This window comes from Argopecten irradians, chromosome 10, assembly GCF_041381155.1.
Source record: "Argopecten irradians isolate NY chromosome 10, Ai_NY, whole genome shotgun sequence".
NCBI classification, from domain to species: domain Eukaryota; kingdom Metazoa; phylum Mollusca; class Bivalvia; order Pectinida; family Pectinidae; genus Argopecten; species Argopecten irradians.
Genome location: NC_091143.1, coordinates 4,443,519 through 4,458,306, shown reverse-complemented (window position 1 = coordinate 4,458,306; position 14,788 = coordinate 4,443,519). Strand labels below are relative to the sequence as shown.

General features: G+C 34.6%; 1 protein-coding gene across 1 annotated transcript in view; it reads right to left on the bottom strand.

Annotated features, from left to right (window-relative positions):
- LOC138332941 (lachesin-like) overlaps positions 1–14,788 on the bottom strand; it is a 99,859-nt gene that overhangs the window by 4,904 nt on the left and 80,167 nt on the right. The window contains exons 3-5 of the mRNA XM_069280995.1: positions 6,795–6,999; positions 3,401–3,553; positions 1,707–1,835 (exon numbers count right to left, since the gene is read on the bottom strand). Of these exons, the coding sequence (XP_069137096.1) occupies positions 1,707–1,835; positions 3,401–3,553; positions 6,795–6,999 (487 nt within the window). The remainder of the gene's footprint in view (positions 1–1,706; positions 1,836–3,400; positions 3,554–6,794; positions 7,000–14,788) is intronic.

The following is a 14,788-nucleotide window of genomic DNA, read 5'->3' as shown; positions in this document are numbered from 1 at the left end:
CTAGCTACAACATATCTGAACTGAGATTTCTCTACATGGTAAAACCGTTATTTACTAGACAACCGAAATCCCCTTAATACAACCAGGAGAACCACAGGGCTAACAGACTGCGGGGTCGGGGTCGATAGATTGTTACACGGGCTTCGTAAACGTGTTTCATAATAAACTAACAAACACCACGAAACACTACTTTAAAAGGAGCAGCCATACCAAACAAATTGCTTATACCCAAATTGATGTGAAGGTGTCTATACGATTGCTGTGGTATGATCAGTTTGGCATGTGGCCGTCTTTTATAAGCCTGATGAATTGAGATGCCGGTACTAGGAACATATACACAAAGCCGGATCTTTATTTCATCGATTTCTCATCTGTTTTATTTTGTTTGTAAGTGTTATATGCGGTTTTACAATGTAATCAGTTAGGGAGTCATCCAATGCATACCCAAGCTCAGACTCTCTGATATAATCCTGATTTATGGGCTAGGGCAAAAACTAGTCTCTCTTCTTCAATCCAAACCAGACAATAATACTATAATGATAGAGAGACCAAGCCCGTGGTATTGGTTGTGTGTCTATCGCTAAACGTTTCCGTAGTATACTTAATTGATGCCGCTGTTTGTCACTCTGATATTTATAGCTATATCCACAGTTTATGGTGACAATACATCATACCAAACGTTGTCGCTATGGGCTGTGTAGGAATCTTATATACAGAAATTAAGTGGTATAGGACTAAATCTATGTACTTGTTTAGATTTACATAGATGTTATTCTTTCTGTCATTTAATTTTAAATCAATGTTTGTGGCTGAAATTAAATACATGCGCTGAAATTAAATGGCAAGGGAATAAAAGCTATTACTTTTGTTGGAACTATACGCTCATCAAAATGGTACTTTAAAAGTGGCTTTAAATTGAGATACATACAACCTATAAACAGATTAGTGTGTTTTGTTTTCCGCCGGTAAATTCCTCACACGTTTTCTCTCAGTAATGAACATTAACGCTGCAGACTCGAAGAAAAAAACAAATAAAGCTAATTACGTTTTGTCCACAGTACAAATCTTATCGGTGGAGACTAATGTGTACCCAAACGAAATGGCTGTCTGTCCCAGCAGCTGTGGTCTAATTCTACTACCATCATAGAAACACGTGTGGCTATTGTCTCCGGTAATTTTAGTTAATGGAAACAGTAGAGAGGAAAAGACTTTATGACGGAAAGAAAGGATGAATGAAAAGGGAATGAAAGAAAAAAGAAGAAAGGGCAATAAAAGCAATAAATTGAAAACAGCGTAATAAACAAAAGGAGATAGAACCATGTGTTCCAAAAGTGAAACCCTCTTTTTCATTTAAGACAACATTTCGATCACAGGAAATATACAAAATGAGATACTTTTATGTGAGAGCTAGGATGGGAAAATAATCTTTGGGCAGAACGACCAATACTGAACATGAAAACCTTGGACTGAAAAAAAAATCCAAGTTTATCCACTTAAATTGCTCTGTAAATTGTGCTGGTACAGCATGTTTCACAATATGTTTTACACTTTCTTTGTAATTAACTGATATGCGGGAAAATGTGTAATGTTATCAACCTGTCAAGGAAAACAAGAGTGTTAATACAAAAAAATCTATCGTGGTGAGGGTAAACTCAATTTTACAGTTTTCGGAGTTCAGGGTCATGCCTAGGTAGGAACGTACGTACATTCTACCACCACACGGATCTCCCGGCTAGCAGCGGGCGAAATATCATTGAAGGCCACGCACTCGTATATATCGTCACAGTACCGGGATATGTTGTAGATCACCAGTACCTCACCGTTGAGTCCGACGACTGAAAATAAAAACAATGCTTTAGAGGTAATATACATTTGTATTCTTCAGTGTATTTCACGGAGCGTCAGAAATGCTTAACGATTCATCATCAGTGTTTTAGGCGTTCAAATTAATTTGTAGTCTCTAAACTTATTGTTTATAGAGCGCCGGAAACACAATCGATACTAGTTGTACAAGCTTTGGTCGTATTAGCATTTTATTTTAATAGATATTTGCATTTTCTTTCATTCTTACACACCGAGAGTATCATCGATAAGTCGGTTGTCTTAATCTCTGAAAACAATACACACTTTGTGAATTGTTTCATTTTTATGTGACGGTATCCGTCTACAAATTAATCTGAAATGACTTAAGATCTTAGAATATCAACAGAGTAGAAAAATAAAGACTGCTGTTTTGAATCGGTACTAAATTATTATTTTATTTAGTATGATAGCTACACGAGCAACAACTGAGCATATTTTAAACCGGAAGGAAGCAGAAATGTAAAAGCTCTGAAATTCCAAAATTTTCCAAGAATGTTAAAGATGAACGGATATTCCAAAATTCAATTACAAAGTCTACGTGCTTTCAAGTCAGCTGTTGTTTCCCCTGAACATGCCACTGACGTTACAGGAGAAATGCCTATCGTCTCTCTAACTACAGGATGACGATACATGTCAGCAGGAAACACCGACATTACCAGTTTATGACACCAAGACACGCCGACCGCCAGACGGCGCTCAGGGAACATGACAATTATATTATACATGACGATTTCCAGTCTTGACAAAGTGTTCTAATTTTTGTTTAAAATGTCACTTTGATGCGACGAAATATAATTACGAGTGTTGGGTAGATTGTTCTGCTATAATGACATGGTAGTTTTATTACATAATTCTGGCGGGAGGCGATAATAACTATCAACCCAAGGAACTAAGGCTCTGCCTGGAAGAGACATGTGTTGGGGATATCGCTATATATAATTCTAGTGGTGGTATAATTACTAGCAATCCAATGTTCTAGTGTACTGTTTGGAGTAGACAAATTAAGAACGTCATTTTTATATTACTCTGGGTGGACTGATAAAAAATCAAAGAAATGATTAAGCTACATGAGTTTCAATATGTATCTTATTGCAGGTAGTGTATACATATCGTTATTGAGGTCCAACATCACCGTCGCATCTTTCAAACGCTAAGATACGATTCATTGTCAAGGGGAATGCTTTATTATAGCGATAATCCGGAACATGCCTGTTATATTACCATTTGCTAATGCTTAAAACTTCCATTAATGACAACTGAAGTATAAAATACAATATAATCATGTCTTTAATTCGCACCAAAAATATTCTAGACTGACTGGTCATTTTTCCGATATGAAAACAATGTACTTAGTACAGGTTTCGCAACAACATACGTATATTCATTTGGTTCTTAGCAGCATAAAATCATTATACAAAATATGTCAAATATACAGAACAATGACATCTGTAAGGATTTATACAGCATGCCTATAAAGGCTAAAATCTTCTATTTCATGGCTTATGTTTAGAATACAAGAGCGATAACTGCAGTATACCTTCTTTAGCTGCTTCCTTTGTGCTGGATGGCCGTCGATACCACGTGACCGTGGGAGGCGGAATGCCAGTGGCATTACAAACTAACTGCACCGTGTCCCCCTCTCTAGCTGTGGTGTCGAAACTAGACAATTCGTCAATAATGGAGGCCGCCTCTACAAACACGAGAAACACATTACTTCAAAAACGCATTACAACGGGCACTTTCCTTTTGATCTCGCGATCTATTGTCTTTTATACGAGGAGCAGATTTTAATATTGTTTTAATGTTTAACGCTCAGTAACATGATGGCTGTTAGTAGAAAATGAAAACTGGGGACGTTATCTATTTTTAACACATTCACAGAAATTACGTGTTCAAATAAGCTGAGTTATATTATCAGTAAGCTATCCGTTCCTAGATCTATTGCTGTCCGCGTGGACATTTCCTTCTACAAAGAGATTTATATAAAGCTGGTGCTAGCTACTCAAAGCTATCAATCGACTATGTTTTCACACAAAAACACATCAAACGATCAAAAACTTGATATCTATATTTTGTGGAGAAAACGATCTCTGTTTGACTACTTTATATTCTACAATTAAATTATATTTATATTTTCATCTTTTACTTTTTTCAGTAATGAATGGTATTTGGGGAATAATTATATACGTATATAATTATCGTGTCTGAATAAGTAAAACTGCATCTTCATGATTTTGAAAAGCTTCATGTCACAGTAGTAAAGTGAGCTTTAGTAAATGAAATCATCTTTCCAAGTCTATATAATTTGTGAGCTTTATCTGTCTATAAATTATGAGTTCCAGACCAACTTAGGGCAATAGTTGCTGACCCGAACCATCCTCAAATGACCACATCTGTTAATATAACGCAATATAGATAAATAATACAATCATGAACATTACGCCTAAAACGAAAGGAATCAGACTTAACTGAATGGACTTGAGATTAATTCTGCATCATTTACCAAGCGGTTAAGATACCCAAAACGCCATGAAAATTAAAATGATTATAAGACTGCAGTATTGATGTTGAGTGAGATACGGTACGCATACCACGGCTCTAATGGTATTAGCGTTCGCGGTGTTGATTATTACGGGCGACACATAATGGTGCTGAACGATAAGAAACCTGTCAGAATAACAAACTCCCAACACCACAGAATCATGGTCTATATAATACTATTTCATTTTAGGTCGTAAATCACTGGAATCCGATTAAATCCCTAACGGCCTCTTTGGTGAATATCTCTTAGATAGACTGTCATCGTACCAACCAGGAGAGGCTCCTCTCACTAACAAACTACAAGTTTGCGTAATCTGTGTTAACGCTGACGTTATGTTTATTCAGAAGTATAGACTGAGAATTTATGGCTTCTTATCTTTTTCCAAATGTGTACAAATGAACAGTTTATCTTTTATTTTTGAGACTTTGCTGAATGCTTTCTACTTGAAGATAGCATTGTTGTCAATGATCTGCTAATAAATAATGATGTACTTAGAATGGCACGATTAGCAGCCGTACGCAGTCTTAGCATTCAAAATGTTTCCTTCTCTTAGTGTTCAATATATGAAATGAATGTTTAAGCAACTAGTTAACCAAGTTTACAACAAAAACAAAATAAGACAAGCATGGGAGAACAAACTATCATGTTAGTAATGCTTTCTAATTACTTACAAATCAGGTAATTTCATAAATTTGTGTTAATCTCAGACTTATTATATAGAAACTTAAAGAATGTATCACTTACATCATATTAAGCTCTGTCATAATGACTTATGATACGAATGTAGGAAACGAGATGAGATAATTGGTATATTAGGGAAACCATAGGCCTGCTTGATTAACACAGTGACTTTAATGATGAAAGAATAGTGACAGAATGAAAAGTGTGTGGAATGATGATTTTTATTTCGTGTTAGTGCTTTGTGTGACGATACCATGATATAAAATCAATAGAGATTTGATATTTAGAATGTCCATAGATCTTATCTTAACTTTCAGGTCTTAAAATGCATGAGACCTAGCGATAAATCAGGCGTGAGGAAAGCTTTATAAATGGTATACAATACCCATCGGACCGTATACCTGACATGCTTTATTTATATCTGGGACAGCAGGCAGAACGTACTAATGTACAGATATTTAGTGACAGTATGGAAAAGGTGTTATGTTCCGATTTACAGTAGAAATCATAATGTTATTAAAAAAACTGAACCTTTCTCTGACCATGTAAATGAATATGAAAAACCTGAGTATGTGACATGAATATTAAGTCTTAGTAAGAAACAAAAATAACATTAATAGCCTTTACCATTCCTTAATGACCGAGCAAATTTGATTGCTATACTTATTACTCTTATATAGGACTTATTATATCTACTAATAGGGAGTTTGTCCAAATTATAATGACAGATTGTACATTTCGATACTGTATCGATCTTTAATGATAACAACAGTAATGACAATTACATTAGACAATTTTTAAAATTTCTATCTATCATACCTACCTGTATTATATATTGCACTGATCCTAATTGTATGACCCTTGTGTGAAGTGACGTCATAATTAGTGTTTAGCATTTTTTTTGGTTATTTTTGTACTTGTAAATACATACTTAACACATCACCTTTATACATTTAAGCGGGTTGAAACGAAACGATCGTGGTTAACTTTATATACGTTTCATGACGGATACTCAAATCGAACACGCAGTTGTGGGTGTGTTTTTGTGCAAATTTGACATTTTTTGAAAAAAAAACCCAACTATGATTTACCGTATTGGACACAGAATTTGGACGACATTTGCGAAATCCACAATGTTTTCAGAGCAAGCCTCAGACTCAAAGGATTCAAAAGAGACGCGTTGGTGTCCAATGATGAAAACAACTTTTTAAATCAGTTACAGATCAGTAATAGATAACAAAGTCTTTCATCTTCATTTGATGCTACTAGATTGTTGTCATAACAACACTACGTTGCAAAACCGTTTTTTTTATTTAAATATAGAGTTATGTACTAGACAGTGATTTGAACTTTTACAAGTGCTTGGCATTCATGACAAAGTTACATAAAACTCTTGTGCGATTTCAGTTGCTATTATAACGTGTTAAACTGCAGGAAGCTTTTACGTACAACGGACACTTTGGCCGTTTGATCAATGAACACGGAGCTGCACTCTTTAACAATGATATGCTTCCATATCAGACAAAAAGGAGGTGAATTGGTTCTTTGATTCATGTTTATACCATAGTGTGATGGATAGCTTACAACATGAAGACAAAAGAACTACAAAATGGTTACATATAATAGCTCTTTCGTCATGTTTATCAAAGGCTGTCACTGGACCTATGAAATGATCACGTGACAATCACATGACACGGCAGTGACTTACCATGGACGTAAAGGACTATGTTTTTAATTTTGACTGGATTGGTGTTGATCTGACACATGTATTTGCCGCTGTCTGACGGTTTGACATCTCGGATAAACAGGTTCCAATCGTTAGTGTAGGGCCTTTCTAAACTGATCCTGTCATCCGAGATTACCCTTCGCTCTTCAAGAGTCAGAATCTTTTCACGAGGATCAAGCCAGGCAACCTGAAACACACAAATTTATGCAGGCGTAATTATAGAGGGGACAATTGTCGTAGAAATACAACGTGGCTGGCCAACGTATTCAAGCGTTTTACAAGACTGACAGATACATGATTACTACTAATCTGTGTCACAGGAACGCTTCAAGGTCGTAAGACCAATATCATGTTGTGTAGCAGAAATACCCTACACACACCAATCTCAGGGTGCAAGTATACAGATGGAAAATTCAATAGAAGTTTTAACTCAATTTCAAATATATCCTTACTTTAATGTTTTATTAAAAGAAGTTGAGGAGAAATAGAAATTACTCCATTTTGACGAAAAGTGAGAGCTGAAAACGTAACTGTTCAAAAGGCTTTTTTAACATTGAACGTTTTGATGTTGTTTTTTTGTAATTGGCAATAAATTGGTTAACAGAAGTCATAATAAGGATCCCATAACTTTGTAAGTCAGAAATAATCAAAAGTGTTTGATTGTTTTCGTTATTCGTATATCAAATATGACGGATTAAATTAATGTAAATTTATATTTTATATATCATGCAACACCGAACATATTTAAAACTCACTTATAGTAATTACTGTAGATCTCGAGAGATGTATTCAGTAAATAGCGAATGTGAAGTGCATGTACGTGCCAAAGTAGAAAGGAACGCACCGAATGACTATCGATAGGGGAGAAATTTCACTCTTTACTGCCAATTTAAGGTTCGGTGTTCAAATGCAATTCTAACTACGCTATACACTGATGTTTTGCACCAGAAAGTTGCATCGTGGAAAGAAAGAACATGCTTATAAAAAGAACATGGACGGAAATTAGAGCGGCTTTAGGTATTTTGGTAAGCTACTGAATGGCTAGAATATCCTAGAGCATGCCAGCAAACATTCAAATCATATGAAGACTGAATGGTTATGCTGTTGAACCTTGGTAGAAATGCACAAATAATTTTCATTATCTTTTGCACCATCAACTTCTCAAGAAAAATTCTGATTCTGTTACACTTTGTGTGCCCATTCTTATTATACATATAATTTATCTAAAAACATAAACTATTGATTTTTGTATCTAATTTGTCTCAAATTCTCAAGAAACTACAGTTAACCAACATTCTTTCGCTAGTATTCTTACAATAACGTTTGCAGTAACTCAGGCCCCATTTGAAGTATGGAAAAAAATATCAATCCGGAAACCATACACTGTAATCGTATTCTTCATTGTGTTAGGTAAATATATAAAAAACATTTGTTTCTTGTATAGAATATTATCACGTCTTTATACTATGATATACCGTAACATCGGGTGTAGTTGCCCTTGTAGTGCTTTAAGGTATGTATATAGAAATTGATGTCAGTATACCGAAGAAATCGCATTGTTGGTTGATTACATATGACTCCCCTTCTGACGAGGAAAGGACACCATTACTAGGCCCTATAGTCTACATTTACGTGTCGATATTGAGATTTTAGGACATAACGAATATTTCTTGAGACTTGAGAAATGCGTTTGTACAGAGTTGGTATGAGAATGACCAATTTCAGATCTCGTAATGACATCAGATCAAGTGAGTACTTTAAAATCACGTGGCACTGATTGGTTAGACATAATCAATTATCGCAGGGAAAGAATTTAGACGCTTACTTCCGCGAACTAAAGCAATATAGGGAAACATTTACAGGTTCAAAATATGCAATTAATTGAACTTGGATGATTTCGATCCTATACCAAGATGCGATGGTTATCCACGCGTACATAACGACGAAGCAAGAAAATGAATAATTCTGCCAATACTTTTATAACTTTCCAGAAAGACAGAACCTAACACTTGGGTAATTGGGAGAGCGAGCCAGGGGAGGGATAACGTAAAGAGTTATGGATAGTTATTATAAATTCCTCGTATTTATGACTCTAGAGAGAGCTATGAGTGGAGTGGAAAACGCAATAAAGAAAACCATATTCCTAGCACCTCCAAAGGATTCGACCTGTTTCCAAGACATATGGCGTTATATAAATTAATTCTCCACTACTATCAAACAAGTAATGAATAGTTCTTATTCATTTTAATGTGCAAATTGAAATTTCTATCCACTTTTTCAGACCACGGTGTTATTTAAAACTCTGCATTAGATTAATATCCCTCTTATAAAGCAGTGGAAGGAAATAAGTTTTGTTGTAACTCATCCTGATAGATTAAATATAGAAATGCATCTGACATAAACGGTTCTTAATGGAAAACCAATCATACATGTTAACAGAGAATATACATAAACTCTGAGTTATATAAAAGTTGAACTTCTAATTTTACATTGCATCACTTAAGCACTTAGGTGCATTAAAACATAAATCAAGGAAGGGTCGAGACAAAACGTCTGATTAACCTACACACAGATTTAAATAGAAAATGAGGCCATTGATAGTTATCTAAATTATATCTTTTGTTGTGTTCTTGAATGGTGATTTGGTAAAGTGAATTCTATAAGTTTCATGCCTGCATTTTATTACGGTGATTTTAAATATAAATCCCAGAGTTGCTAAAGGATATAACAGGTTCTAGAGTTATATCAAATAATAACTTGTGATCCTCCCCGAACACTACAAAATATGAATAGCAGTATTAGTGTTATAACAAACTACACTCACAACCATACAACTTGGGAGAAGCTAAACTGTTTTATTGTTGTATTTTTTAATTTATACCATTGTATATTTATCACATTATAAACCGTTTTTAAAGTACAGCGTGATTTTTATATAATTATTTATCTCTCTGTTTTATAACGCTGAATTCGAGGTTTAATCCTGCGGATATATGCCTTAAATCTCTCTTCCATCTCTTTGTTTCCTCATTAAGATTTACTTAACATAACTTCAGACCCCCAAAAGAGTTCAGGCAAAAAGAGATTATATTAATTATATCTAAACTACCTGAGGGACAATATCTTGGCTTTGTGTAAATTTCTTTTAGAGAGTAAAATGTTGACCATATTCCTTTTGGGGATGGAATTGCTCTGAGTATCCTATAACAAAATGACCAGTTTAAGGCCCAGACACTACAGATTACATAGATCCGTCTGTCTAATAACGAACGGGACTGTGCAATCGAGCTGCGTCAGGTAAAGAAAGACCATATTGTAATGATGTCTGGCTGAATATGGTAGATGGCATGACGGGTGATTTAGTCATATAGCGCATCGGTGTCTCCCAAAATGCCCATTGTGTGTTAAATTAAATCCAATCAACATAAATCTAATTAGCAGAGCCTACGTCGCAGATATGTTTTACATTACAAGGTGGGGACGGATTAGTCGTACCGACCGAGTGTTGTTGGAGTAGGGCCAGACGTTCAATGAGACAATGGCCCGTCGTTAAAGCCCCCATCAAATGCACTACCATGGACCAGGGACCAGACCACCGAGGTCATTCTTGCTAAATTGATATAGCCACGGCAGTCCCTGGGTACACGCTGGTCGCAGGCAATCTAGTGATGTCTCGGAGAAACCACTGCTAGGGGCGTGAAGAATCAAGACAACTTTCTCGCGACTTTAAGCTTTCTTTACCACTATCAAGTGTTTCAACATGGTAGTAATTTATAGTTTGTTTCTTCTGTCGCTATGTGGTGTATTTCGCATGTTCAGCCTTGACTCAAAGTCAACATACCAAAACAGTATATCATTGGGTCCTCATACTAGAAAGTCATTGTTTTTATTGTTTGTTTTCCTTACAACAATCGACAAAACTACCGTTCAAACTGAAAACAAAGAATTCATTCAGAACATGAACATAGCGTATGTTAATATGCTCACAGTATATTTTATGATTTTTGTGATATGAGCTATCAGTGCGTCTTCGCTAGCAAAGTGAGTACCACATTAGTTTAAACAGTATTTCATTCATATAATGATACATATTATACAGTAAATAAACACATTCGGGATCAGAATTGTATAGGAATAAACTGATGGTAACGATGGAGATATAATATATACGATAACATAAACACTTTAACCTAGTTTTATCTTCCCGAACAGATATTAAACGAACCAAAAATTTAGATAGCAAGAATGAATGTTTCATTTTGTTAATAGAAACAAATCTCTCATCACCCGCTTTGAATGGGATATATTTCTACAAAGTGTAAATAATGTTTCAATAAGGATGCGAAATGACTAAGGATTTAGTTTTTCTGAAATACACAAGTGAAATGTTCCATAATGACAGATGCCTTCCTGGTGTAACATCAGTTTAATAGTCCTAATGCATGACATGATCCCGGTTTTATGGCAATGCACGCTTGTTTATTACTTTAGCTTTTAGTCGACAACATAAATGACTTTCTCTTGAAAACATTTCACAATTCAAAGCATTTTAACGCAAAAAGGCAGAAATGTTCAGAGGATCGAAAATATGACAATAATCTCTTTAAAGGGACAATTCAGTCTAAGAGAACGTTAAAATTTGTACATGTATCGGAAAAAACCAGTTCTAATGGTAATTAGATCAGTCGGTTTTACTGTGATATGCCTGAAAAGCCCACGGTGGCGACTTGTGTTAATGTTAATTTCATCACCTTCTCAATGGTTATGTAGTTCATTTGTTTAACGGGCGTGACTTTGGCTCGGGTAAAGGTACAGCGTTCATATTGTACCTGCTTAATCGTATTGATCAACGATTTGATATTTCAACGATATAAATAAAAAATACTTAACAATGTCGAGGAATTTATAAATATTTTACGTTATATGTTTCATAAGAAATGTAGAACAATACATTTATGCTATATTTTGCTTCTTGGTTATGTAAAAGAATTAGCCTGAGTTATTAGCCTGAGTGAATTGTAATCTCTTTAGTGAATCGATTTAAAAATAATTCACCCCATAAAATTATATCTATTAGTTGTTCAAAAACAGTGCCATTTCCTTTTTTCATCTTCGCGTTTCATTTTTTGTAATTCCATTCCGTGAAATTCCAATTTTTTGATGGACTATTTTGAATGAAAAAATTGCTCCGTTGTTTCAGCCAATCGGGGACGGTGGTACAAACGACGATATTATTTGTGTATGATATTATAACATAAATTTATCAGCAAATCAATATGGTCGTTACAAGCATAATTGTATTTGATACATTTAGTTATCAGTTACCTACGAAAAGACTTTTACAACAATATCATCTTTTATTGATAACCAGTGAAGTCTCATTCTGGTGTACCAATATTTTTATTTCTGCTCTCAGTCAACATATATCCTGGCTGCAAGATGGGAATGAAGTTTAGATATGTGTTAATACTCACCCATTTCTCCCATTTTGTGACGTGTGATCGATCAAAATGTAAATATCAAAAATGTAAAAATAACTAAAATTTTTAATTATAACCAAATCGACATTCCTGTGAATCCCGTGAATACATTGTTATATTAAAGGCTATGAAATAAAGGTTGTGGACGTTGGATACCTAAATAACCTCCGATTCAAGTTATTTAATGTGTATAACAGTGGACATTGGTGATACATACAATGTAGGTTTTTCTTTCTTTTGAGGATGATCAAGTCGTTTGTTGTATCACACAGTTATAAAAAAGTGAGATGTCAATCAACAAAGAAGCGGACCCTTGCGTCTGTACTGCGACTTCTGCACTGATGGTAGTTTCTGAGATTTATCAAAAAAGCAATGTCTGTGTTTCCATGGATACGATTTGACCAGTGTTCTTTTAAAGATAACACTGTTTTAGTGTAGTGATCCTCGTGAATCGCATTGCATTTTATGAGCTTTTACAGGAATGTATTGTGGAGTAAGGCGGGTTATACAGCGGTTTATTGTTAAACTAACGTCGAGATGTCGTAACATCTACTGTGATAATTCAGCGAGGGTAGCTGACTGACGTTTATTGTGAAATAGAGGAGGGCATAGACTTTTGTGCTATATGCTATTATCTCTAAGGTTTTACAATAACGCTGTTAACCAACGACAGGCCTCTGTTCATGGGGTTTAACTGCAAGTCGGCCCGAAAAATATATGATGGATCACTTTCAATAAAAATATCCACAAAACCATAATAAAACGATTCTGCGTGCAGGGAAGACGGTATCTTCGTGACAATCTCGAGTGATCAGATCGCGTTTGTTTTCGATAAATCCCTATGACGGACAGTTTGAGCTAAAATCACTGGAAACAAGATTCGATTGTATTTCAACACATTTTTGAAGTCTAAGTTGATATCTAAACTTATTTACTGGAATTTAAATTAAATGATGTATAGATTCTTAACAATCGTTAAATGGTGACTTTATATATTCAGTTATATATAATATACATATAACTGTATCCAAACGAATTTTGATATGCCCCTTTCATATTATATATAATAAAGTTAAGTTTTGAGTTTTAGTTTCCTCTACTTCCATCTGTAATTACTAACCTTGATAGTAGCTGCATGAACACTAGTCAAATGCTAATCACGTCAGATTTTTTTATGTCATCTTACTGTAAAATACTTTTAACAATTAAGTTTATTATTATTATATGATTTTAACTATTTAGTGTAATAATTATGACATGATTTTAACTTTTTAGTGTAATAATTATGACATGATTTTAACTATTTAGTGTAATAATTATGACATGATTTTAACTTTTTAGTGTAATAATTATGACATGATTTTAACTATTTGGTTTCATAATTATGACATGATTTTAACTATTTAGTCTAATAATTATGCCATGATTTTAACTATTAAGTTTAATAGTTATGACATGATCTTAACTATATAGTGTTATAATTATGACATGATTACTACCTACCATTAAGACATTAAAACGAATTAATATGAGTGGTAAGGATGTCCCGACAAATTACAACAAACCCTCCACCTCTACACCGAACCCCATTATTATCGTTGAGCTCGAATCCCATTGGGGACGGTTTGACAGGTATTGACCTCTGTCGGTGTTTTTTCTCCGGGTACTCAGGTTTTCTCAACCATCAAACCTGGCACGCCATTAAATGACCCTCGCTGAACTAGGAAGGTTAAACTAAACAAACCAAACCAAATATCAAATTAATACGAGAAAATATGTTTTATTGAATATCTATTTTGATGAAACAATTTACCAATACTATACAATTGCGTATATCTGTTATGAAATACAACATTAAACGTGCGGCAATGTTATATTATTAATTGATATTAATATAATGAATAATAGACAATGAAATAGGTATGATAAATATAATAAAACAATCCGGTTCCTAATGTTTTTGTTACATTCATGGATTACATGTATAAGAACATAATTATTGTCTTCCTAGTGGTTGCCTTTCAAGGTAGGCCAAATTTTATCGGGAAGGTGTGCTCTTATCAAATTTCATGTTAGGCTGTACATTTCGGCACCTGAAGGCAGTTTGATTACTTTCCTGTTTAATTAGTCGCACCTAACAGATATTTCCAATAGATTCCACGACATTTTTTATTATTTCCAATTACCTTTCCTGAGTATTGATGGCAAAGTTTAGGGTTTTCGGGTCGTTATTTTCCAACACTGGCAGAACTTTCACGGAAGGAGGCGATAGGCCATGCAATTCATGATTAAAAGGTATAAAGCTTTCAGTTTTCTATTTTATGAACGTTTTAGGAAACAAAATTTACCATTCATTTTCGGAAACATGCAATTCTAATCTTCGTTTGAACAGGCCGATGTTATTTAAATGGCGACGGGGGTTTGGAAGTAATGGTTTCGCTGGCTGGATATATTCTTTGTGTGTAGATTTTAGTCATTCTGGTGTCTTCAGAAAAC